The sequence below is a fragment of the Papio anubis genome, chromosome 12 (genome assembly GCF_008728515.1).
Source record: "Papio anubis isolate 15944 chromosome 12, Panubis1.0, whole genome shotgun sequence".
NCBI lineage: Eukaryota > Metazoa > Chordata > Mammalia > Primates > Cercopithecidae > Papio > Papio anubis.
In genome coordinates, this window is record NC_044987.1 from 121,033,511 (window position 1) to 121,057,800 (window position 24,290).

Genomic DNA, 24,290 nt, shown 5'->3' on the forward strand with positions numbered 1-24,290 from the left:
TGATCTCCCAACTAGCTGGCCCTCCAGGGCCACAAGAATAGGGCCAGAGGCAAGAGAAGGGTTGGTGCCGTTGGGGGCCGAGAATGGTGAGGCTGAGACATGCTTAAGATCCCCAAGGAGGCCGGGCGCAGCCTCCTTGTAATCCCAGCACTTTGGGAGGCCGAGGCGGGCGGATCACGAGGTCAGGAGATTGAGACCGTCTTGGCTAACACGGTGAAACCCCATCTCTACTAAAAATACAAAAAAAAAAAAAAATTAGCCAGGCATGGTGGCAGGCGCCTGTAGTCCCAGCTACTTGGGAAGCTGAGGCGGGAGAATGGCGGGAACCCGGGAGGCGGAGCTTGCAGTGAGCTGAGATCACGCCACTGCACTCCAGCCTGGGAGACAGAGCGAGACTCCGTCTCAAAAACAAAAACAAAAACAAACAAACAAACAAAAATCCCCAAGGAGCCCCTGGGTCCTGGGTCCTAGAGCCCAGAGGGCTGTACCGGGAGGAGGCAGGGGTGCTGGGGGGAGCAGGCTTTGGCACAGCTCAGATGGGCACTCCAAATGAAGGACCTGATACAGTTGAGAAAGTGGGGTCCCCATCCCTGCAGGTGACTCAGCAGATCACCTGGAGATGGGGGTGCTGCGTGTGGCAGCCCCAGGAGCCCTGGCTCTTGTCTGCCTTCCTGCTCCTTCCCCCAGCTGTCCGGCTGCCCCAGATCAAAACACCTGGCCTGATCCCCTCCTTCAGGGCACAGGGTGTGGACCCCTCTCCTATCCATTGGAGGGACGCCTGGTGATGCCCTGCTTGGGTCCTGGTACCTCTGCTGCATGTGCAATGCTGGGCAGCCTCCTTCCAAATTTTCGTTTTATTCCTTAATTTAACTGGCACTTCCTGAGCACCCAGCTGGGGCCAGGCCTGTACTAGGCACTGCCAGCCCCAGCCCCTTTTTGGGGCCCAAAAGGCCCAGCACAGCCCCTCCCCCAGTGGTGGGCCTGACTCCTGACCACCACGCTGGTGGGGGACTGCCTGCCAAGATGGTGCTCAAAGGACGTCCTGAGTAGGGAGGGGGGCTGGACATCAACTACAGGGTGAGGATGGAGAAGCCGGGCTCATGGCAGGGGATGCCCAGGGTGAGTGGCAGGGCTGCAGCCTGTGGGGCCTCATAGGCCCACTTGGCAGTGGGGAGTCACAGTCGGCTTGAAAGCAGGCTGGGGAGCTGCCAGCTTGGGTTTGGACAGCTCTCCCTGGCACCGAGGGGCAGGGAGCTTGGTGGGGTGAGGCTAGAGGCAGGAGGGACCTCGGAAAGGAGCTCCAAGGGGACAGGCAGGAGTGCAGCAAGGAGGCAGAGCCCAGTATCACCCACCCAGGTGGTTTGTCTGGCTTCCTTTATTAAGCACCTACTGTGTGGCTGGCCTAGGCCCAGAGCTCACGTCTCACCTCCATCAAGCCCCTGCCTCCTATGCCCCTTCCAAGGGGGCACTTTTACTGCTCGCCATTTCACAGACAGGGCTGTGGTGGGAGCTGAGGGGCTGCAGGTCGGCCACGCCCTTGCCTCCTCCTCTTCCTGGTCCCCCGGCCCAAAGACGGAGAACCTCAGGCTTGGCCAATGCCAGCCCTGGAGACTGGCTTCCCCAGGGCCACGCCCAGCACCCTGAGAGGCCATCTGAGGGCAGGCGATGGAGGAGGGGAGCCTGGCAGAGGAGGTGGGTGCCCCGGGAAGCAGGAGCAGCCCCTCCCCCAGCCACCCCCAGCAGATGCTCTTGGCACCCATTGGACCCCGAGGACCTCAATAAGGGAGCCCAATTTGGAGACAAAGCCGGTTCTGCGGACAAACACTCACGGCTATCCTCAGCCAGAGCAGCCAGGCAGCCGCGGTGAGGCCACAAAGGGCCCGAAGAAAGGGGCCGCGGGAGGGGCCATGAATGGGCCGGGGCTGCACATGCCACCGTTGCCCGGGCGACGGCCCTCTCGCAGAGAGGTCTGCCGGGCCATTGTCCGGGGCCCGCAGGACGTGCCACACACCAGATGGTCGTGTGCTGTCTAGGTCACTTATCGGGGGACAGAGTGAAGGAATGTGGCCGGCATGGCGGGCCGAGGCGCCATCTGTTCCCTAAGTCCGTGGGCACCGGCGGGCATTGAGCACCCGGCCGGCCGGGCCCAGCCTCCGCCGCGGCTTTAATTAGCTAATTCCATAATTGGGCTTTATTTCAGGTAAATTGCATTTCACACCCGAGAAGGCTGCAATGGCCCGTCCAGGAGTGGAGTCCTCGGGCACTTTGTGCACAGTCCATAATACGGACAACAAGGGCTGGGTGCCGGGGCCGCGCCCGGCCCAGATGGGCGGCCCCATGGAGCTCCCTGTGGGCCGGGGGCCTGGGGTGGGCGGCCGGGGCTGGGGGGCCCGGGCGCTGTGGAGGGCCCTGCTTTCCGGCCAGCATCTCCGGGTTTCCACAAATATTTACCCAACAAGGAAACAACAGTTCCTGCCTTTCAGTAACTGCTGCACTGGCTCCTCCCGGGTGGGTGCAGACCGGGGAAGCCTGGGAGGCCCTGTGCTGCCCCTCCACCTCGTCCATTCCGGTCAGTGCTGGCTAGGCCAGATGCCAAGACCCATGGATTGGGGGCACAGGCCCAGCGGGCTTGGCACCAGGTGGGACGTAGGGCCTTTCCCTCTGACAAGGGCTTCCACCTCTACTCCACACAGAAACCTGGGGCCCCTGTCCCTGCCACCTGCTGCTGGCCGCCTGCTGCCTCCAGTGGACTCAGGACAGCCCCATCCTTGAGATCTCAGATGCCCCAAGCCCTGGTAGCCTGAGACTTCGGGGTGGGCTCTGGAAAGAGGACAGAAGGGGGCTGCAGTCTTGAAGGATTGAGAAATGGTCCAATAGCTGAGGTGTGGGCACAGCAGATGCACCTGCCCCGACTGAGTGTGTCTGTGCCAAGAGTGAGGCACTCTTTCCACCCCAGGAGAGGAGGGCCTCACAGTAAGCTGTGGGCACAGGGTCAGGGCAAGCAGGGTGGTGGCCCCTCTGTCCCACTCAGAGAACTGGACAGGCTTAGGGAGCATCATGTTACCAATGGGGAAACAGAGGCCTGGAGGAGGACAGGGGTGAGCATAAGGGAGCCTCAGGGGCCCCAGGCCTTCCTTGCACCACACCCCATCCAGAGTCTAGCCCTTGGCATCCTGGGGAGTGGGCCTGGGTGGGGCCTGCTCCCAGAGTGGAGCATGTGGGTCCTTGGCCAAGGGCCACCCTGGCCTGGAAGGGGCAGACAGAGAGGCCCAGACAGAGCCCACCTGCCCCAGGGGCATAGAGTCTGCTGGAAGACAGGGAGTGACCACACTGTGACTGCACTCCATGGCCAGGGCCAGCCCAGGGCCCAGATCAGGAGCAACATCGCTGAGCTGGAGCCTTTGATGGCATCTTGCAGCCCCTCTGAACTCTTTGAACCCTGACCTCAGTACACGGACAGAGCGTCCCTATTCCACGGCCACCTGGGCACTGCTTCCAGGGGAACTGCAGGGGTCCTGTCCGTGGGTGAGGCTCTCCTGGGGAGGAAGCTACCCAGAGGCCCGCAGGCATTGGCAGGAGCTGGCCAGGGATGTGGAGGCCAAGCCCCAGTTTGTCCCAGAGACCCCATGGATGCCCCAGGAAGCAAGGTGAGAGCAGTGCCCAGCCCAGCCTGTGATTCTCCACGTTTATTAGGAAAAGCTTGCACAATTAAGAATCAAAATCACACCGTGAAACTCATTAAAACACAGATCCAAATCACCACAAATTATTGATTTCTATACGACGTAATGCCCAAAAGGAACCCCTGTCCTGTGTAGGAACCGTGACTTCTCTGCAGCTCAGCAGCTGGCGAGGGGAGGTGGCAGTCCCCTTCTGTGTGTTTGGCTGACTGCTGGGACTGGGAGAGGGGTTGGAGGCGGGAGTCCCACGCAGAGCGGGCTTGGGGGCAGGGAGCAGGGCTCCTCTCCAGCTAGGAAGAGCTGGCAGGCTAACCCAGGGAAGTGGGCGTTCCCCCCACTCAACCACGTGCCCTGGGGAAATGGTGAGACTGTTTCTCCTGCTGGTAGCTGGGGGCCCAGGAGCAGTCTCCACAGTCTTCCGCCCATGGGGTCAGCATTTCCTGAGAGGGAGGGAGCCAGCCACAGGCCCTCCAAATGGGCTCCTGGGCTTTTATTGCCGGCGGCCCTATAGTCAGTGTGGGCTGGTCCTGCCCTGCCTGTGCCTGGCAGGGTCCTGGATTTGAGGCTGGGGTCCAGAGGTTGCTCTGTCTCCCCTCAGGAAGCCCCCTGGGCCAAGCAGGGTGGGCCTGCACTCAGCCTGTGCTACTTCCTGGCCATACACGGGCCAGGCCCGGTACCCTGCCACTGGGTCCCAACCACCATGCCAGTGATGTCAACATCACCATGTGGGGGCCCAGGGCGCTAGGGGTAACAACTCAGACCTGAGACGGGTTCCCCACACCCAGCCAACTTCTGGTACCCACCGACCAGGAAGAGGTGGCCTTGCTGAGCCCCCAGGCTCAGGCTGTGCCGGACAGCATGGTCCACGGGGTATTGGGGCCGCCGAGAGCAGGGCTCTTCTCTCTGGGCCTTTCAGGAGGTGGCCACCTTCAGAGAGGGCCAGGTGGGGCCGCCCTTGGCCTCCCCTCTGAGGCCCACCCCCCAGCCCCAACCCCCCATCAGGACCCCTCGTCGGGGCCCCTCCTGGGCACGGTCAGCTGCTCGTAGGTGGGCAGGGCGTTGCTGGGCAGGAAGAGCTCAGGGTTAACGGAGCCGCCACTGCCGCAGGGCTGGGTGACGTGGACCCCGCCCTCTCTGGGGGGGCCACCGCTGCCGGGGGGGCTGCCACCGTGCAAAGAGAGCAGCTGGTGAAGCATGTCGGTGATGAGTGCCAGCCTCTGGTCCAGCTGCGTCACCTGTGGGGACAAAGGCAGACAAGAGAGTCAGTGGTGGGAAGCAGCCAGGTGTGTAGACAGCCTCAGGGGCCGGGGAAGGGAAGGTGCCAACCATCTCTGCAAGTGTGTGCTGTATGCAGGCGGCACGCACGTGTGCACCCTATGTCTGCAAGACCCTCGGTCATGCCCGTGTGTGTGCAAGGAATGTGCATGTGTGCCCATTGGAGTCCATCCCATGCGTGCTGGGAGTCCCTGTGTGTGTCCACAGGCATGTAGGCTCAGGGTCAGGAGCTCTCCTCTCCTCCTCCTCTGCTCCCCAGGCTGGCTGGCCTTCTGTGCCACATCCCCACATGGCAGGGTCTGCACCAGGGACCCGGACCTGGAATATTTGGGTTTGCGGCAGCCTTTGGCTTCTTGAGGCCAGGCTTGGGGACCTTTGGGTTAAGGGTCAAGAAAGGCTGGGGGCTGTGTCTACTCCGTTTGGAGGAGAACTGGACAGAGGGCAGAGTTCAGCAAGGCTGGCTCATGGGCAGGGCCTGGAGTGATTGAGGAGGCAGAGGCCTTGGGCCTTGCCTGGGTGTGCAGGGGATGCCCCTGCTGGGCCACCACCAGAAGGGGCTTACAGGGGCACAGGGGGCTTGTGCCTCTGCGATGCTTTCTGCAATGGGGTAGGGGTGGGGTTTTTTGTCATCCCCCAGGAACCACCATGCCCTTTCTTTAACCTGGCAGGGACAGCACCATTTTCCCAGACACCATCTGCACCCACATTCTGTGGTCAAAGCAGTGCCCCAGAGCATGCCCTCTGGCTAGCCATGTGGCCTCCACCTTCTCAGGGGCTGGTTCTGCAGTGAGCTATGTGCCAGGGTGGCTGCCCTGCAAAGCTGGCAGGGAGGTCAAGGCAGGACAGAACCCGAGATGCACCCGGCGCAGAGAGTAGGTGCTCAGAGGCCTCGCAGGGCTGCAGAGTCAGCAGAGAAGCCAGGTGGTCTGAGAGCTCCTTGGAAGGACAGCACCGCTGGGGAATGAGGCTGGAGCCCAGCCCTGGGTGGGAAGTGGCCCTCCAGCCTTGATGGGGAGACTGGAAGGCCCTGGCCGGCAGGCCGGCACCCTCAGAGCAGGTGCTGGGTAGAGCAGGGCCAACCCCAAGGGCAGACTAAGGCAGGTGAGGGAGTCCAGGTTGGGGATCCCTCTCCCTAGGAGGGTGGACCTGGGGGCCCCAGCATGAGGGAGGGTTTGGGGAGGGCGTACAGCTCTGTTGGTGGCCACAGGAGACAGGGGTGGTCCTTCAGCCTGCGGTGTTCTTGCAGGAGAGCCCCTCAGCGTACTCTGTGGAGAATGAAGTAGGCCCTTCCCCACCGTGGGTACCTGGAAGCCTGGAAAGACCTAGAAGTGGTGCGGGAGGGGCAACCAGATTAGCACCGGACAAGGGCTGAACAGCAGAGCTGCTTCAGGGAAACATGTGGCTCCAGAGAAAGGCACCAAGATGACTCAGCCACAACAATGACAGCCACTGGCCCTAAGGACAGGCAGCAGGCGGGAGCTGGCCTGGTCCACCTGGCCGTGCACTTGAGGTGTCTGCACCCTAGCTGCTCTGGGCAGGCCTTGTCCCTCATGCGCCCGGCCCCACTGCTGATCCAACTGGATAGGCTTGGGGCAAGGTGTGGGCCAGGGCTGGGTTCTGTGCGGGTGAGACCACCCCAGGGAAGATGCTGCTGGGTGACGTGGGCACAAGCCCCGAGATGGCCAGAGAGGGAGCAAGCAGTTTGCCAGAGTCCAGGTGGGCCCAGGCCAGCTTCAAAGGCTGGGTGCTATGGTCGTCACCCACAGCACCTACCATGGAGGCTGAGCATGGTAAGGAAGAAGTGGCCAACAGGGTGCTGTGAGAGGCTGAGATGAGAGGGGGGCGCCTGCCTGAGTGGGGTCGAGCGTCTGTCTAGAGGGCTAGCCGACCTGTCTAGAGGGCTAGCTGGGCAACCTCCACGTGGGAGGTGGGACTGTGCCCTGCCCAGAGCAGGAGTCCAGGGGACCCACTCCCAGTCCTGGGTGGTGGGGGCTGCACTGTGGAGGCTCCCGGCTCCCCTGTGGTTCTGCCTTGCAGGTATGGGGTGAGTCTGAGACCCACCTGTCCTGAGCACAAGGGCAGGTGTACGTCCAAGGTCTGACGGTCCAGGCCAGAGGGAGCCCCATCTTTTATTTTTCCCAGATAAACCAGATGTGAAGCCTGGATTGTGGAGGAACGGGGTGCAGGGCTTCTGTGGTTTGCCAGGGGCAGGGGCCCAAGGCCATCCACCGGGGCCCCTCACACCCAAGGACCTGCCAGCACTTCAGGGCTCTGCAAAGCCACTTGGGGACCAGCCACAGAGGTCCACACCCCATCCCACAGATGTAGACACTGAGGCCCAGGAAAAGAGGGTCAGGGTCACCGGCTGAGAGTGCTATGTCTCCCATCCTGTCCCCACAGCTCCCACCCCAAGGCTCCATCTCGAGACCGTGGAGCTGCCACGGGGGAGGACATAGTGTCAGGCAGGGAGCTGGCGACAGCGGAAGGCAGGATGGGGCAGGGCCTCTGGGAGGGGGACCGGCCTGAGGTCTTGTTCTTGTTCACCCACACCCTGACCCCTGTGTCTCCTGCTGCCGGCAGGACCAGCCCTCTCAGTCCCACGACCTGCTCGTGCCTGGCGGGAGGCACGGGAGGTTGCTCAGCCTTCAGGGTGCACATGAGGAAACTGAGGCCCAGAGACCTACGAGAGCATAGCAGATCAAAGGTGCAGCCAGCCTGGGTCTTTGAGGGCAAAGCCCAGGTTTGTGTCCTAGGACCCACCTCGGCTCCCTGAGTCCTGCATGCTGGTAGCGTTGGACGAGGCTTGCTCTGCATGGCTTACTGTCACTAACTGTGCAGGCCCCCGCTTGGGTATCAATTGGTTTGGCATTAATTAAAGCACCAAATACATCACAGATGAACATTTGTGGTTTCATAAATTTTCACTTTACGGCACTTGAACATCTGTCCAAGTCCCACATGTGCTAATGGGCGTGGAGGCCTTCATAGGGGATTCTTGGGACAGAAGGAGACAGTGGGTGTCAGGGCCACAGGCAGGGTGTGCAGGCTGAGGGTGTGGCTGGTGCCAGCGCTCAGTCCTGAGCCACCTTGGTGACAGCTCCTCCCGGCAGGGAGCCTCGGCACTGTGTAGAGAGGCACTCAGCCACCTTTGGGGTAGGGAGGCAGCCACAGGGCCGAGCTTGTCTCTGACTGACACTGAAGGGCTCCCGGAAGCTGCCCGGGCCAGCATCAGCCCATGCCTGGCTCTGGCTGATCCCAAGCTCACCTCAACTGCTGCCTGTGCCAACTGGGGCTTTGAGGGACTGGCTGGGGTCTTTGGCCCCAGAGACATGCTCTCATCATCCCAGCTGCTAGTGACAGAGGTCCCAGGGGTGGGCCAGGATGTGGGCTGGATGCCCAGGGCAGGTCCACAGTCTGATGCATCCTGATGCTGCCCCTTTTGTGGGAAGGGCCCAGGCCTGGGCTACAGGTGGCTCCTCTGCAGCCCCAGAGACTTAGCTCTGACTCAAGCACTTGTCACAGCCTGCGTCCCTGAAGGCTCCCACCCCACCACTCTGCAGGCAGGGTGCCTTCATCTTGCTGGCATGTTTGGTTTTGGTGGCGATGGAGGAGCCTGAGAAGCACCTCACATGGCTGAGGCCATACCCCACCCACAGGGGGATGCATCCGGGCAGGTGCCATCGGGGAGCTGAAGGCAGTGCATGCTCCAGGCACTGGGGCCGGTTCCCCAAGAACTGCTGGGACAGATCAATTTTGGGGATCTCGGCCCCCGCCATTATTTGCAATTTGATAGTGATTAAAAGGCAAGGCAGACAAAAGCTGCTTTGTGCCCAGCCTGCACTCACCAAATTAATAACCATAAGAGACCTATGCAGCCCTCGGAAGAGAAAAAAGCAATTAGAATAACAGCTAGTTAGAGAGCCCCGGGCGGCCGGCGATCAAACCCAAGGCAACGGGGATTCCTGTTTGATGTGGTTATGAATTTGTTTTCAAAAGAAAATCCTGAAAAAGAGTCTTTCAAGGGAAAGTTTTGCAGAACCTGCCCGGCCTTGATCCCCGCCTAGGACCGCCAAAGGCCCTGGCCTCATGGATGCCAGACTGGACAGGGACAGGCGGGAAAGGCCGGGCACACCTGCTGCTCCCAGGGTGGGGGTCCTGTGCTCTGCCAGGGCTGCAGCTCCCCAGGAGGCAGCAAAGTCACTGCTCCCTCTAGCATTCTCGTTGGGCAGTGTCAAGACCAGGCAGGGTCTCCCCGGGGCCCTCTGTGGGGTCACAGGGCAAAGGTCACCTTGGCCTTCCTCCTGTCTGCCCTGAGGAACCAATAGTTAGTAAGCCACTCTCAAGGCGGTACCTAGAACGCTTAATACTAGGCTCCGAGCAATCGGATGCCAGCCCCGGCTCCCGTGTGGAGCCGGGCACAAGCGGCAATAGGTCACAGCCCGTGGTAAGGTCACAGTTCATGGCAGGGCACGACGTGATTGTGTTTGACTTTGCTTTAGTGCTTCAGTTCTTGGACAAAAGTCGCCCGTGTTTCTCACTGCTGAGGTTTTACTGCCAGGCCCTCGGGCAGCTGCGCTGCTGGAGCTTGCTGTGCTGTGGCCAGTGGGAGACGGCCTCAGAACCTGCCACACCGCTGCAGGGCCCTGGGCACGCAGGCTGGCTGGGACACGGCACCTCCTCACGGGAGTATGCAGGCAGGCATGTGTGTGCCGTAGCGGGTCTGGGGTCAGACTGCCTCTGCCACTTCCTGGCTGGGTGACCTTGGGCAAGTCACTTTTGCTTCTCTGAACCTCAGTTTCCCTGCCTATAAAACGTGGCAGCTGTAGCACCTTCCCCAGGAGGATGCTGCGGGGATCAAGCAGACTGAGGCATGAAGACACCAGGGACAGAGCGTGGTGCTCAGTGCATGGCGAGCCACCCAATGACCACGATCGTTAGGGATTCCTTGAGTGCACATACAATCGCAGATGTGTGCCTGTGACCTGAGGCCAAAGGAGCATTGCTGTGCACATGGGAGGCATGCTAGGTGAGCCGGCACATGTGTACCTCATACGCACCTGTGGCTGTATGAGAGTGTGGGACACTGTGCAAGAACGCAGGAACCACCCTGCCTGTGATCTTGCACAATTCCCTTCACTTTCCATTAGGTTGTTCTCTGAGTTGCCCAAGGGTTGGAGTGCACCTGCCTGCACTCCCAGGCCTTGTGTGTGCTACAGAGGTGAGAACCCCCTGCAAACCATCACAGGAGTTGGGGGTGCTGCTGGGACAAAGCTGCATGGAGAGCAAGCAGCAAGTCCCATGGCACGGGTGCTTGGGCAGGTACCAGGTGTCCTCTCCTAATGGGGAGACAGATGGCACTGAGTCTGGGACCCACGGTCACACACATACCAGCTGCTCCACCTGTCCCCCAGAGCCCTCCACCTGGGCAGTGTCCAGGCTGGGTGTGAGTCTTGGCCCAGAGAGTCGAGTGTTGTGGCAGCCCCTGTGCTCAGGCTCGGGACTGGCGCCTGCGGTGGGGCTGAATTGGCAGGCACTGAGGTGAGTGTGGCCCCTCAGAGGCTGCAGACCAAAGCGTCATCCTTGCTGCTGTCCCTGATGTCTCACTGTTGTCTGCTGAGCAGCCAGAGGAAGCTCTGCTGCGGCTGGGGACCCACACTGTTCACGGTCAGTTATATCCTCAGCGGGTCCTCGGCACAGCACAATCACGTGGCGGGGGCCTGGTCAGCACCACCCCAACACCCTTCCTGGGTCTGCTGCTGCCTGGCCGGCCCTCACTGACCACCCCCCAGGAGTGGGGTTGCCTCCCTCTGAGAGAGGGCCAGGATGGTGAAAGACCCTTCCCGCTGCTGCTGACATCCACTTTTGCCAGCCTCTGCCCACCGACGGATGCTTGGCCCCCCAAGGGTCTCAGGGGCGCCATGTCCCTGGCTGACCGCTGTGGGGGATGCCTCGGGATCATCACCACATGACTCTGGTTCCCTTCCTGGGACCTGGGTTAGGATGTCTCCGTCAGCTATTTGCTCTCTCCAGGGGCTCCAAGGCATGCAGGCCACCAGCCCCGCAGCTCAGTGTGTCCCAGCAGGAGCTCAGATGCCTCCCAAGCCGGCCCGAATCCTGTATCCACAGGGCACAACCAACTACCCAGGGTCCCTGGTGTGTGCCTGGTGTCTGCGGCTCTCTGATCTGGAGCATGTGCTCTGAGCCTGCCCCCCACGCCCCTTGCCCAGGCTTGCGGAATCTTCTGCCTGAGCCGTCATAACCACCTCGCCATGTGGCTATGCCCCCAACCTGTCCCCAACTTGCTCCAGGCAACAGCCAGGCTGAGCCTTCCCTCCCAGCCTGGGCCAAATCCTCCTGCAGAATTCCCACTGGATTGGGAGTAAAATCCAGTCTCCTTCTGCAGTGCCCCCAGGGGTGTCTCCTCCACTGGCCCCTCTCCAGCACTTAGCACGTCCATCTCAATTGGGCCCTGGGGCCTTTGCACCCACTGTTCCCTCTGCCTGGAACACTGTCCTCTGTTGCTTTGTATAACCTTAGCTCAAAATCCTGGGTGGCCTCCTCATCTCGTCTCTCCCTGTGTTCCTCGAAGCCTTCACCACTCCCTGAAATGTCCTCGTTTATCGATCTCCTTGCTTGGTGTTTTGCCACCAGCTGGAGGCCCAGCTCTAGGCCGGACAGTCACCGTCTTAACCCCAGACAATCTTCCAGAGCCTGGAGCCTAGAAGGTGCCCAGTAAACACATGGACGGTAGAGTTAGTGCTGCAGAAATGTTTGTTGAATTAGTAAGTGAGGCCCTGGCCAATTTCCTGGGGCCCCAAGGATGGAGTGAGGGGGCAGAAGCCCCTCAAACCCACTCCCTTCCAGGGTGGGTGCTGGGCAGAGAAGCTGAGGCTGGGACTGGGCCTTTTCACGTTCATTGATTTGTAAGGACTCTGTATGTTAAGAAAGATGTCAAGTACACATCACACATGTTTTTCCCTAGTGTGCTATTTGTCTCGTGTATGGGTTTATGGCATTTATTATTTTTTTGTTTTGCCACACAGAGGTCTTACTTATGGTTTCACTTTTTCACGTGGTCAAAGCCATCCATCTTTTCGTTTATGCCTTCTCATCCTGTGCATGCTTGGAAGGGCCTCCTCCATTCCAACACCAAAATCTTTTTTCCTAATACTTTTTTGATTTGTGTTTTACCCTTAAATCTTTGAATCGCATGGGATTGATTCTGACCTACAGACTTAACTTTGGCGGGTTATCCTGTTGATACCCCACCACTTATGGCATGATCTACCTTTTCCCCACTGGATTCGAATGTTCTTTTTGTATATCACTGACCCTGAACAACACAAGTTTGAACGGTGCGGGTCCACTTCTATGCGGATTTTCTTCCTCCTCCATCACCCCAGACAGTAAGAGCCACCCCTCCCTGCCCCCCCAGCTAACTCAACATGAAGATGATGAGGATGAAGACTTTTACAATGATCTGCTTACGCTGAATGAATATCTTTTCTCTTCCTTATGGTTGTCTTAATAACATTTTTCTCTAGCTGACTTTATTGGAATACATGAAGCATACAAAATATGTGTTAATTGATTGTTTATATTATTGGTAGGGCCTCCAGTCCACAGGAAGCTGTTAGTGAAGTTTCTGGGGAGTCAAAAGTTATACATGGGTTTCTGACGGGGCAGTTTGGGGGTCGGTGCCCCAACCCCGCGTTGTTCAAGGGTCGACGGCACAAAGTTCCTGCACGTCCTCATGTACTTTGGTGTCTATGCAGAACTGCCCTAGTGATCGCTCTTGTACATGCTTTGATACCGGGGGCGAGGGCCCTGCTGTCTGGAGGTGAAAGACAACAGGCTCATTCTGCTGTCCAGTTGGGGAGTGGCGAGGGGAGCTGGAACCCGCCCTGTCCCAGGTGACCTCATAACCTCCCCTCTTTTCCCCCTGGTCGGAGAGGGCTCGCTCCTCTGCTAAGAACCCGGAGAAGGCCTCTTCTTTGTACTCGGAGCAAACAACAAAGTCCGTACCATGGCTGTGGAGGCTGAGGGATTCCAGCCCCTGATGCCTCCCCTCCCCCAGCTGGCTCCAGCCACCAGAGCCTCCCCTCTCTTCCTCTCGGCCTGGACGCCTTCCTAGATTCTCCCTCAGCTCAGCCCTCACCTCGTCATAGCCCTCAGGGGTCTACGTGTGCTGTGTCTGCTGACACGAGCCGGTGCCACATGGCCCCATGCTCCTGGACATTTAGCCACCTCCCTCCCTCTCTGCATCTGGGTTGGGGCTGACATTTATGCCAGAGCCAGACCTGTCACGTCCACAATCTCACAGCCCTGCAGAGGCTGCTCTGTGCGGACATTCATGTCAACTTCAGGGTGGGGACAGAGGTCTTGGAGGGAGTCAGTGGCAGAGCCAGGGAGGCCCACGTGGCACATCACTCCCTGGGTAGCACTGGAGCCCCTTTGCCCTCCTCCCTTGGAAGGGGCCTGGGCAGGGGGGCCCAGGTGCACCCAGATGCCAGGGAGCTGCCTTACTGCCAGCCAGGTGGGAGGGGGTGGGGAAGCCCCAGGCTGGGCTGGGGTCTCGAGCCTCCCCAAGGGCTGGCCCATCCCTAGCTTGGCCTCAGGAACGTCCTGCTGGCAGACGCCAGGTGGGGGCGGCTCTGCCCAAGAGCCTGGGTCAGCTGCCCACCTGCCCACCTAGGTGGGGCTGGTCCCACCGGCCGCTGTTTGGGGGCCAGGCGGGCTGGAATGCAGGGCAGGCTGGAGGCCCAGGAGCCGTGTTTGTGCTGGCGGCACGCACAGGCCCCACCTGCATTTGATTCTCTGCCGCTGCCTCCTGAGCTGCCCCCTCTGGCGAGCCCACGGAGGCCCAGAGGCCAGGGGACACCAGGCAGAACACTTTGTTCAGGGAGCCAGCGAGCACTCTGCTGCCTCAGCCAAACCCCAGCCCAGCCACGGGGGCAGGTAGGCAGGGGAAGCCAGGGCTGCCTGGCCACTCCCACGTCATTGCTCCAGGTCTGCCCACACCAGCCTTGCTGCCCCCACATCCTCCCCTACCCTGGGCCCTCAGCCACTTCCTGGGCCATCTGGAACTCCTGAGTGCACCAGCCCCTAGGACCCCAGCAATGCCCCTCGCTGTCCCCGGAAAACCACAAGCAGACCTTCGATACTTCATCTAGCCTCCCTTTCCCAGCCCAGCAGGGTGGCCCCATTCCACTGGAAGTCAGACCCCTGTCGTAGGCTCTAACCCTCAGTGGCTCTGGATAAATGCCAGAGTCCACTCCCAACCCTGTGGTCTGGCCCAGCCCCCATCCCTGGCCTCACTCTGCAGCCTGCTTCCCAGTGCCCCGGTCCCCGGCCCCCAGCCCCAAGCCTGCTTCCTTCTTTCCGAATGCTGTTTCACACTCCTCCAGGAGCCTGACCGGCATGGGGATAGTTGTGCACCTGTCCCCCCACCTCACCAGTGGATGTGAGCCATGTGAGATCAGTCTGGCTTCCTTCCGTCCCCCACCTCTGCCTGCCCAGTCCCTACTGGTGGTGTTTGCTTCTTAGAAGTAGATTCCCTTCCTGAAACTGCCCTTGGCATGCAGCAGATATACCCCAAATATTCCTGAACGTGGGCCGGAACATTTCTGGGCTGGCTCCCTCTGTCTGTTGCCACCATTTTTCTCTAAGATGAAGGCCTCTGAGGCCCGTGACCCCTTCTCCTTCCTGCAGACAGAGAAAGCACCTGCTGATCTCCCACACAACGTCAACTCACTAGGTGAGGACCCTTGAGGCTTCCCCGCTGTTCTCGAGATACAGACTTGGTGCCAGCCTCAGCTAAGGGTCCCTTGCCTTGGGCCCCTGTGGTCCCCTGGACACTGCCCTTCTTGCCCCAGAGCCAGTTTCCTCTGGTTCCCACTTCAGAACCCTCATATGGGCTGGCCCTGCCTCCTGGAGCACCCACCCCTCTCCTTAGCCTCCAGGCCCTTCTCATTCTCCAGGCCCCAGGTGAGGGTCTCCTTGGTGAGGCCCCCTCCCTTCTCCCTCCTGGTTTGGCTGTGGTCACTTCCCCTGCTTTCCATCCCCCACCTCTGTCTGCCCGGTCCCTGCTGGTGGTGTTTGCTTCTTAGAGGCCGTCTCCCCGAGGGCAGGGCACTGCACAGTTCAATGGCCTCTTGCTCGCTGGGAGACCTGGGCCCTGGTCACCTTTCGAGCAGGGAGGGGCTGGTGAGTCTGTTCTGTGGCACAGTGCAGCCTGGGGGCTCAGGCCGGGGCGTGTCTGGGAACAGAGACTGTGAGTGCAGGCCAGGCTCTCCTGGGCCCCAGGCCACTCCCTGGGCCTGAAGGGAGGGGCTCAGGGGAAGGATGAGGCCCCTGGTCCCCAGCTCCCTGGGCAGCACCGAGAGGCCTCTGGCCACCTCTGTCCCCCAGCATTGGCCACGCCCACAGCCTGCTGTGTTCTCTCCACCCAGGCCTCTCCCAGGGCGTTCTTGGCTGTCCCTGCTGGCTCAAGACTGTGTCTTCTTTCTGTACACTCGAGACACTGCCCAGGGTGCTCCCAAACATGCACACTATGTGAGCCTCTTCCTCAGCCCCACGTGCCCCACCTTGCCCATCCCCAGGAGAGGGCCGCCATGCCCCGTGCCCCCAGCCCGCGGGCTCTCTGCTGCTGGGGTGCTCGTCCTCCTGAACCCTTTCTGTGAACGCTTCACACGTTTGCTTCAAAACTACTCTGTGTACAGGTTTTTCATGACATAAGTACTCTATGAAGACATTCTCCCGCCAAATAAAGACATTTCAAGACACATCCCTGTCTCACCTGCCCCATTTCCCTCTAGGGCCCCTGCCTACCAGGTAACCAGCTTAGGGATCTGATGTTTCTCCTTCCAGCAACTTTACTATGCAGCTCGTGCCTGATTCTGCCTGGTCAGCAACGCTTAGCATGAGTGAGGCGAGGCGTGATGTGACACCATGTGGCTCTCCACTGCTTGTTTCCATGCGACACGCTTGTGGAGGCTGCACGTAGAATCACGTGGACAGTTCGCTCCTGGGACGGCTGTGCAGCCCTCCTTTCTGTGGGGATTGCTGACATCATCACCCAGTCCCTGCTGGTGGGCGTGGAGGCTGAGGGCTCCACAGGCCAAGTCTTTGTGCCTACATGTGCTGGTGTTTGGGGGGAGGGAGCCCCTCTTCTGGGGAGCTTGGTGGCGGCAGCCAGGCCATGCTCTCCCACCTCCTCCCCTTGGAGTGCAGTCTGGCCTCACCCTCCAACTCCTGGGTGAAAGCTTCTGCCTCCTGGCTGAAATGTCACCATGCCTCCCCACAGACAGACAGACAGATGGGCCTCCCTGCACCTGCTCTGTGGGTGTGGGGTTTCCTGCTCAGCACAGTTTCCAGACTCGTCTCCCTGCTTTCTCCAAGCCACCCGCCTTGAATCTGGGGTGCTCTACCCGACCCATCCCCTCATTTCTAAAGATTTGAGCCACTGGTCCTGTCCCTTTCCCTCAGAAATGCCTTTGTGACAGTTGGCTGCTTTCAACTCTTCCACCCTCTGCCTCTTGGTCTTGTCTTTACCTCCTGCTAAAGGTCCTGACCCCCACCCCCGCCATGCCATGGGGCACCCCATGGTGGTCCCTCCTTGGGAGCAGCTCTGTCCCTTTCCCGTGGCCTTTGCCCTACCTCCTACGACGTCGACTCCCACCTGTCCCTGATCCCCCAGGCCCGATCACCCTGTCACTGCCCTGTCGTCTGCTTACCCCATGCCGTGCTCTGCTGACCCAGGTCTTGCTGTCTCCCAACAGCCCCACAAGACTTCCCGTCGCTCCCGGACACTGCAGGCTAAGCCCTCTGCTCCACCGCCTCCATGAGGAAGGCTGTTCCTCTGCGAGCCCCAGGCCACCCCTTCCCTCCTGTAAGTAATTACTTATGTCCCTTTCCAGGGTCCTCCCAGCACCCTTTCTAAAGACGCCCCTGCCCCAGCACGCCACAGGCTCCTGCTCCACTTTCCTCTCAGGCCCTCATCGCTCTGGTGCTATCTTTGTTTTCTGTCTCTGCCATGGCAGGGGGTCAGCTCCTTGGGAGTGGGGCTTCTGCCCTTGCTGTACCAGTGCCTAGCACACAGTAGGTGCTCAATAAAAACTTGCAGGATGAGCTGCATGAAGAATTGTCACCAGAGGCCAGAAATGTCTATAGCTCTGATGGTAGGCCGAGGGGCTTGGCCTGCACATATGCACGTGTGTGTGTGTGTGTGTGTACACATGTGTGAGTTGGGGTTTATATGCAGGTGTCCACAGGAGACATGCTGGGTTCTGTGCTGGGTGTGAGGAATATGGGAGCAGAACCCCAGGGAGGTGGCAGAGACTTGGGGGCCAAAGGGCTGGGGTGCAGGGGGGCAACAGCCGAGTGCCACTGGCCACCCCAGCCCCAGGGAGCCCTGCCCACCCTCCGGGTGCCTGGATGTCCATCCTCACTGCTATTCCCACCTCAGGCCAGGCCCGGAGACAGAGGCCCCATGACTCAGCCAGGGCCGGTTTGCAGCTGCAGCTGACCCAGACGGGCGGGCAGCCCCCAGCCCCTGGGCCTGCACCCAGGACAGGGCCGCCCTCCCTCCCTCCCCCGCTTCTGGCTCCCGCTCCTAGGACAGGATTCCCTGAATTCAGCTCCCCTGAGGCTGGGGCCAGGTTGGAGGCCAGGCCTGGGGGCTCTGGGCTGGGGTCCCAGATGGGGGCTGGGCGGCCAGGCTTGGAATCTGGAATCCAGCCCCATTCCTGGCATCTGCAGGAGCCTCGTGGAGAGGGAGACTTGGGATGGACTTCAACCAGCCACGGCTGGATTCTTGCCCCAGAACCTGCGTTTCTGGGGCAGCCAAATTATCCTTCCCACTTCTGGGCCCAGTCTGTCCCTGCCTAGCATTTGAGGCCCAGATGGGGCTTGGGGGCATCTCCCCAACTCAGAGACATAAGGATACCCTTCCAAGCTCGTTCCTTCACCTGGCAGGGCCCTGACCCCCACACCCTTCCCCTGTCCTTTCTCCATCTGACATCAAGCGCCTCCCTGCCTCTCCTCGCACAGTCTCTGAGATGGGGAACTCAGTACCTCACAGGTGGGCCCAGCTCTGGTGCTCTCTGTGTTGGGGGAGCTGGAGCGGCCCCCAGAAGACCTTGGAGACAGGCCCTCAGAGGCAGGACCAGAGGCTGGCAGTGGACGCTGTGCCTGGAGGCCTCGAGGGTGAGGTGTGATGATGAGGCCCAGGCTGCAGGGCTCTTTCTGGCTCTCCAGCTCCGGAGAACAAGGGACTTCCTCCTGCTCTGCCTGGGCTTTGCCCACCTTCCCCAGCCAGTGCATGCTCAGCCCCAGCACTGCACCTGGGCGCCCTCCATGATCTGCTCCCCCTGGACACATGGCCCGAGGGGCATACTACCATGCCACACGCCATGCCATGCACCTTGCCACTCCACATGCGACACAACCCAGCCCCAGCCCCAGCCATGCCATGTGCCACACCATGCCACCACCCCAGCATGCACACAGCCATGCCAGGCACAGCAGGCGCTAAGCTCATCCTGTACGAACACAGCGGTGTGTGTGTAGGGGGACCCAAGCCTCTGCCCATGTCCTCCTGGGAGCCAGCCCCTGGCTGTACTCCTTGTGGCTAAGTGGGGTGCTGCTGCCCCCCAGCCCCTGCTGACAGTCTGGGAAGGGGGTGAGGACATTGGGGAGCAGGGTGGGCGGGCAGGAATTTGCTGGGGCTCCTGGCCAGGCCCCGAGCACTCCAGCCCCATCTGGACATATTTGGCAAGCCCTGCTCCCCTCCGCTCCTCAGCCTGTCAGAATGGCCCCTGGCGCTGGCGCTGGACACTCTGGCCTTCCGCCAGCTGCCTGGCCCACCTTCCCCACCGCTGTCTTGGTCCCACCTCGGGGCATGCGCCCCAGTTCCTGCTGCTGGGCCCAGTGGACCGCACAGTCACAGCCAGGTACAAACATGGGACTTGGTGTTTTGTCACCTCTCTGAACCTCCATTTTGCTTCTGCAAGACAGGGACTGCAGATGGAGTGAAGGGGGGAAGCCTGCCCACTCCAGGAACCCAGCCTCTCCCCTCCCAGTGACACGGTTGCTGGTAGGGCAGCAGCGGGGGTGCTCAGTGACTCCTGCCCTTGAGGCGGGCTCCCAGGTCCACGTGCCTGGGGTCGACTTGGGGCCTGACAGCTGCACCCAGGTGCCCACCCTAAGGCTGAGACCCCCCACATCTATGCAGTCTTCACAGAGGTCCCAAGGGGCTCTGGGTTCCTACTTAAGGAGAAGCTTGGAGAGGGGTGGGGCATGTGGGCAGGTGCGGGGAGGACTTGGCTCCAGGGCACTGGCCCGGCTTGGCTGCTCTTGCCCCACTACTCTGCCGTTGTCTCCAAAAGTCCATAGGCCCCCCGTCCCTCAGGGAAGCAAGAAGGGGCTATGTCCTCTGCCCTGCTGCATGGGCCCCTTCTGTGCAGGGGCTTCCACAGGGCCTCTGCTAATTGCCCAGGCTTCAGAGGCACATAGGTACCCCTGCCCAGCATGTTCTCCCACATCCACAGCCTCCTAGCTGTGGGATAGCTGTGGACGATGCTGCCAACCTCTTGTCCCCTGGTCTGGTGGGCAGTCGCTGGGCACCAGCCTGCCCTGAGCAGGGAACAGCAGCTGCATTGCCCATGTCTGTCTCCCACTGGGAGGAGGCTAGTGTCCAGGTCACTCTGGGGGAGAGGGGAGGGACCAGGTCAAAGTGGGAAAACGGAGTGAAGCCCCCTGAGCTGAGCATGTCTTCTGCCCCATGGAGCCCTGGCTAGGCCCTGTGGACCACGGCGGTGGCAGCCACCTTCCCCGCTCACTACAGCTGTGACCTGGGGCAGCCACAGCCAGATCATGGTCTCCTCCTGCCTTGGGGAGCATCAGCTCCAGCCTTGCCTTTCACCCCATAGCTGGGTCGCTCAGTGATGCCATCAGCAACCTTCTCCACACAGGCCCTACCGGGAGCTACAGAGGGAACATGCTCCGGGGAGGCGGGCAGACCCGAGGAGGGCTTCCTGCTGCAATTGTGGTGCCCCAGGCAGCGGGGCTGTCGGTGCTTTGCCTGCACTGGCTCTCCTGACCCTGCCAAGGCCCTGGGCATGGGCAAGGACTGCGTCCCATCTCCCCAATCTTGCAGCAAGGGACGGTGAGTTGTGGAGTCGCAGAGCCCATCTGAGTGAGCAGCTTGTGGGCATCCTGGTTCCTCTCACTCCCCGTGACCCTGTGCAGTTGGAGCTCTGAGGGCCCCAACTCCCAGGAGGGGACACAGGCACCCTGTCCTAGTCTCCCAGTCCAGAAGCCCCCACCCTCCCAGGCCCTACACAGGCATCTGGGCCTTCAAGTCCCTCATCTAGTTCAGCCCTCTGGTACCTCCATTCGCAGGGCCAGGTCCAAGGACTCTCTAACGCTGCCCATCTGCTAAGATGCCAGGCAACCCCCACTGTGCCCGAGGGGCCAGGCCTTCCCTAGGGGGTGTTGGGAGAGGGCAGGGTGGGGGCTGGGCTGGTGTGTGTCCTGGGGACAATGACGCTATCACTTGTCAGGAAAGCTGGGGGTGGTCTAGGCAGTTGTCCCAGGTCCTAAACTCCAGGCCCAGCTGTCTACCTGCAGGGCTGCCTGGAGGTGGACGTCTGCCTGGGCCTCAGGCCACCCCACTGGTGCAGAGGCTCCTAGTACATGGGCCGGGCCTCCTTTCCAGTTTCCTACCAGGGGCTTCTCCAGCTCAGGCCACTACAAGACCATGTGCCAGGGGCTGAGTCAGGCATATCCCACGGGCCCTGGTGAGACTCATGAGACTCAGAGAATTGAAATCACTGGGGGTCATGGAGTGGTCACTTCCTCGCTGTACCTGGCCTTCCAGGGCTCTGGTTGGGGAGGGAGGAGGGGGCAACGGAGAGGGGCAGAGGAGGGTAGCCGGGAGAGGAGGGGAGGGCAGTGGGGAGAAGGGTGCTCGAGGACAGAGGGGAGCAGTGGTGGGTAAGGGGAAAGGGGAGGAGGGGCAATGTGGAAGGAAGGAGGGGAGAGAGGAGTGGAGGGGACACTGTGGTTGTGGTCATCCAGGACATCAAGAGAAAACAGACTGAAGTCTACAGAAGGATCAGGAATAGATCTGGGCCTAAGGGTGGCTGTTCAGGGTGGAGAGTACCAGAGGGACCCAGAGACCTGGAGAGCCACTTGTGTCTGCACAGTCAGGGAGGGCTTCCTGGAGGGAGAAGCACCTTGGACAGCCCCACAGTGTTCCAGGCCTACAAGGCATTCACCCGTCATCTCCTCTGTTCATGGGTTATTTCCAGCCGCCACTGATCCAAGCACCCCCTGATGGTGTAGGGCGGGCCGGGCCACACACTTGTTCTCATGGCCCAACTGTGGGCATGGGCACCCATCACGTCTGCTGAGGTGCCTCCTCAGGCACGTCCTGCCCTGCACCCGATGGCTGTCCCTGTAGCAGCTGCTGATGGTCACAGAGCACCTGTCATTCTGAGAACATCCCATTCACAGCCATACTGGGAAGCAGGCAGGGCTGCCCTCTGCATGCCAGAGGCCAGGAAATGGGGCACAGAGAGCACGGGCAGCTTCCCTCAGGGGGGCCATTGGATGGGTGCTGGGGTGGGGCTAGCACCCAGGCCAGTTGCCTCTCATCATCACCACTTCCCTGTCCTGCCTTGACAAGACCTGCATGGGGTCTCCCAAGGGTACCCTTGCAGTCCCAAAGAATCCCTGGTCAGCTCCTAACCCTGCATTTTCCTGACAGGAAAGCTGAGGTCTAGAGAGGGCTAGGCCAGCCTTTGCTGGGTTACCTGATGATGGGGAGAGGGGAAGGCCCAGGTGTGTGGCTCTGTGGCCAGGGTGCTGGAGGGCACACACATGGGGTGCCCTTGGGAGGCCAGAGGTCTGAGGGCCACAGAGATGTGGGGGTTCCTGGGAAGGCCCACAATGCTCGGAAGGTGAGTGGAAGGGTGGGAAGGTCTCCACCCAGGAAGGAGGCCCTGGGCTGGCCCCCAGCCTGCCTGGCCCGGGCTGACCCTGTGAGTTGATGAGAGATTCAGGCCCCATCCTGCAGCTCCCAGCCCGCCCTTCCTGCTCCCGGGGCTGGAGGAAGAGGTTCTTGGGACACTGGGGCTGGGGTGTGGGGACACATGCTGACTAGACTGGGTGTGGTTTGCAGGCCGTTGGGAGGACCTAGGTCCTTTAACAGGGGACTTAACAGGGACTTAGATCCCAGTCCCTTGGAGACCGTCTAAGGTATCATTCAGGTCACAGCTCTGGGAGGCCTGCCCAGGGAAGAGCCCAGATCCCTCTGTCAACCCTTGCTAAAGGTGGGGAGGGGGCAACCACCAGTGAGTCCTCTTTTCTCACTGGCCTCATTCTGCAGAGCCCCAGCCCCAGCTAGTCAGAGGGCTCCTGTGTAGCGCCCAGCCAGTCCTGAGCCTGTGCCCATGGTGTAAAGGGTCCGCTGGTCTTTCCCCTTCACCACACACCTGCTGTTCCCAGCCAGGGTGGCATGTCCTCACCTTCTCCTCTCAGAGCTCCTTGGCCAATCTCTTCCTTCTCTCTCTTTCTCTCTCCTCCCTCCTCCTTCCTCCTCATCCTCTTCCTCTCCCCCTCCCCACCAGGGTATCAGCAGAATTCCCTATTCTCATTCCCTATTCTCTGGCACATCACTGCCTTCTTAAATTTTCTTATCTTCAGTGAGAAAACCCATGAAGCCCTCCCATCTTTAAACAGCCTTCCCTGGACGCTAGATCTTCTATCTCCAATTTCTGTTCCCAGAGGCAGTCCTTCGACCCTATTGACTACCTCTTGGCTTTACCGTGGCATTTCCAAACTACACATTTACGTTGCTGTTCCTTGCAATTTTGTCACTTTAGACATTATCTAGTGACTGCCTAACACAGAAGAGGAGTGATCAAGATTTTGTTCTCATGCCCCTACCCTCCCCACTCCCTTATCTTTGCAATACAGTTAAATCAGAATTCTAGGCTAAATAAGTACTTACTGTTTGCATTTTACACAAACATTATGTAACTCTTTATGTCACTATGTAATCACTGTTTTTAGCCGTGTCCTGTGGTCTGTTATGATTACATCTTTTTGTTTTCCCTTGGGTTACAAATGGCCTTAGGTTTTGCTTGTTTTTTGCTGCATCTGTCACTAATTCATTCTTGAACTTTCTGTAAGAATTGTAAAACTTCTTTCATCCTGTTGAGAATACTGGCAATCTATTACCTTCATTATTTTTTTTTCTCCTGGGATTTCTTCCTGTAGTCCTAGCAGGACTGTTTGCACTGTGGGCATGCTGAGCAGCTGTAATGCTAGAACTTCTTTCATGCATCATGTTGAAAATTCTCTTGGCCTTTTGTTTTTGGTGTTGGAATCTCCCTGGTTCTTGAATTGTGTTTCTCTTTCTTGGTTTTTCCTCTCATTTTGCTAGAGCACGTCCTCAAGTAACTTTCTGAGAAAAGGCACGTGGTAGATAAAATTTTTGACTGTGCATGTTTGGAAATGTCTTTATTCTACTCTCATACCTGAGAGTTTGACTAGGTATAGAATTCTAGATGGGAAATCATTTTTTCCCTCAGATATTTGAAGGCATTTCTCAACTATGTGCTAGCTTTCTGAATTTCTGTTAAGAAATTGGATACCATTTTGATTTTCTGCTGTCTTGTGTGTGACCTACTTCTTCTCTCTGGAAATGTGGAGTGCCTGCTTTATTGCTGGTGTTCTGAAAACAATGGTGTGCCCCACGGGGCATTCTGGAAGTTGATGAGGGAAGTGGGGGAGGAGGTCTTCCTTTTTAGCTTGAATGCATTTACTGAATCCCTGTTGTTTTCATCATGATAGCTCCTGCCCCACCCACAGCTGCTCCTGGTGGCCTTAAGTTCAGAACCTCTCAGGCTCAGCTTTTCTGGAGACTCAACCTGTCTCTGGCTGGACTTGAGAGTCGGTAGCATCTGGCTTCGTGGGCCGGGGTGAGATCTGCCTGTCAGTGTCCTGGGCTGGGAACTGCCTCATTCTTGGTGGCTCTTCCTCCTGCAGGGCTTGGTGTCTACCCCCTCCAGTCTCCTAGGCCAGTCTCCATCTGTCTTCCTGCTTCCCAGCTTCCAAACCTTTGTCAACATATTTTTGGTCTTCTCTTTTCTCCTGACCACTTTACCCTAGTTGATTTACATGTTTCCATGTTTTCATGCCTTTACTGTCACCTTCGTGGGATTCAAAGAAGCTGAGATAGACATATGTTTAACCAGTGCTTGCACATGGCTCCGCAGCCCTGGCTTTCAGCTCCGGCACCTACTGCTCCAGTCACCAAACCTTCCA

At 59.6% G+C, this 24,290-nt stretch overlaps 1 protein-coding gene across 2 annotated transcripts in view; it reads right to left on the reverse strand.

Moving 5' to 3' along the window:
- Window positions 1–3,668: 3,668 nt before the first annotated feature.
- KCNQ1 (potassium voltage-gated channel subfamily Q member 1) overlaps window positions 3,669–24,290 on the reverse strand; it is a 405,037-nt gene continuing 384,415 nt past the window's right edge. For both annotated transcript variants that reach the window (XM_017948145.3, XM_017948144.3), the window contains exon 16: window positions 3,669–4,915. In XM_017948145.3, coding sequence (XP_017803634.2) covers window positions 4,764–4,915 — 152 coding nt within the window. In that variant the 3' untranslated portion in view covers window positions 3,669–4,763. The remainder of the gene's footprint in view (window positions 4,916–24,290) is intronic.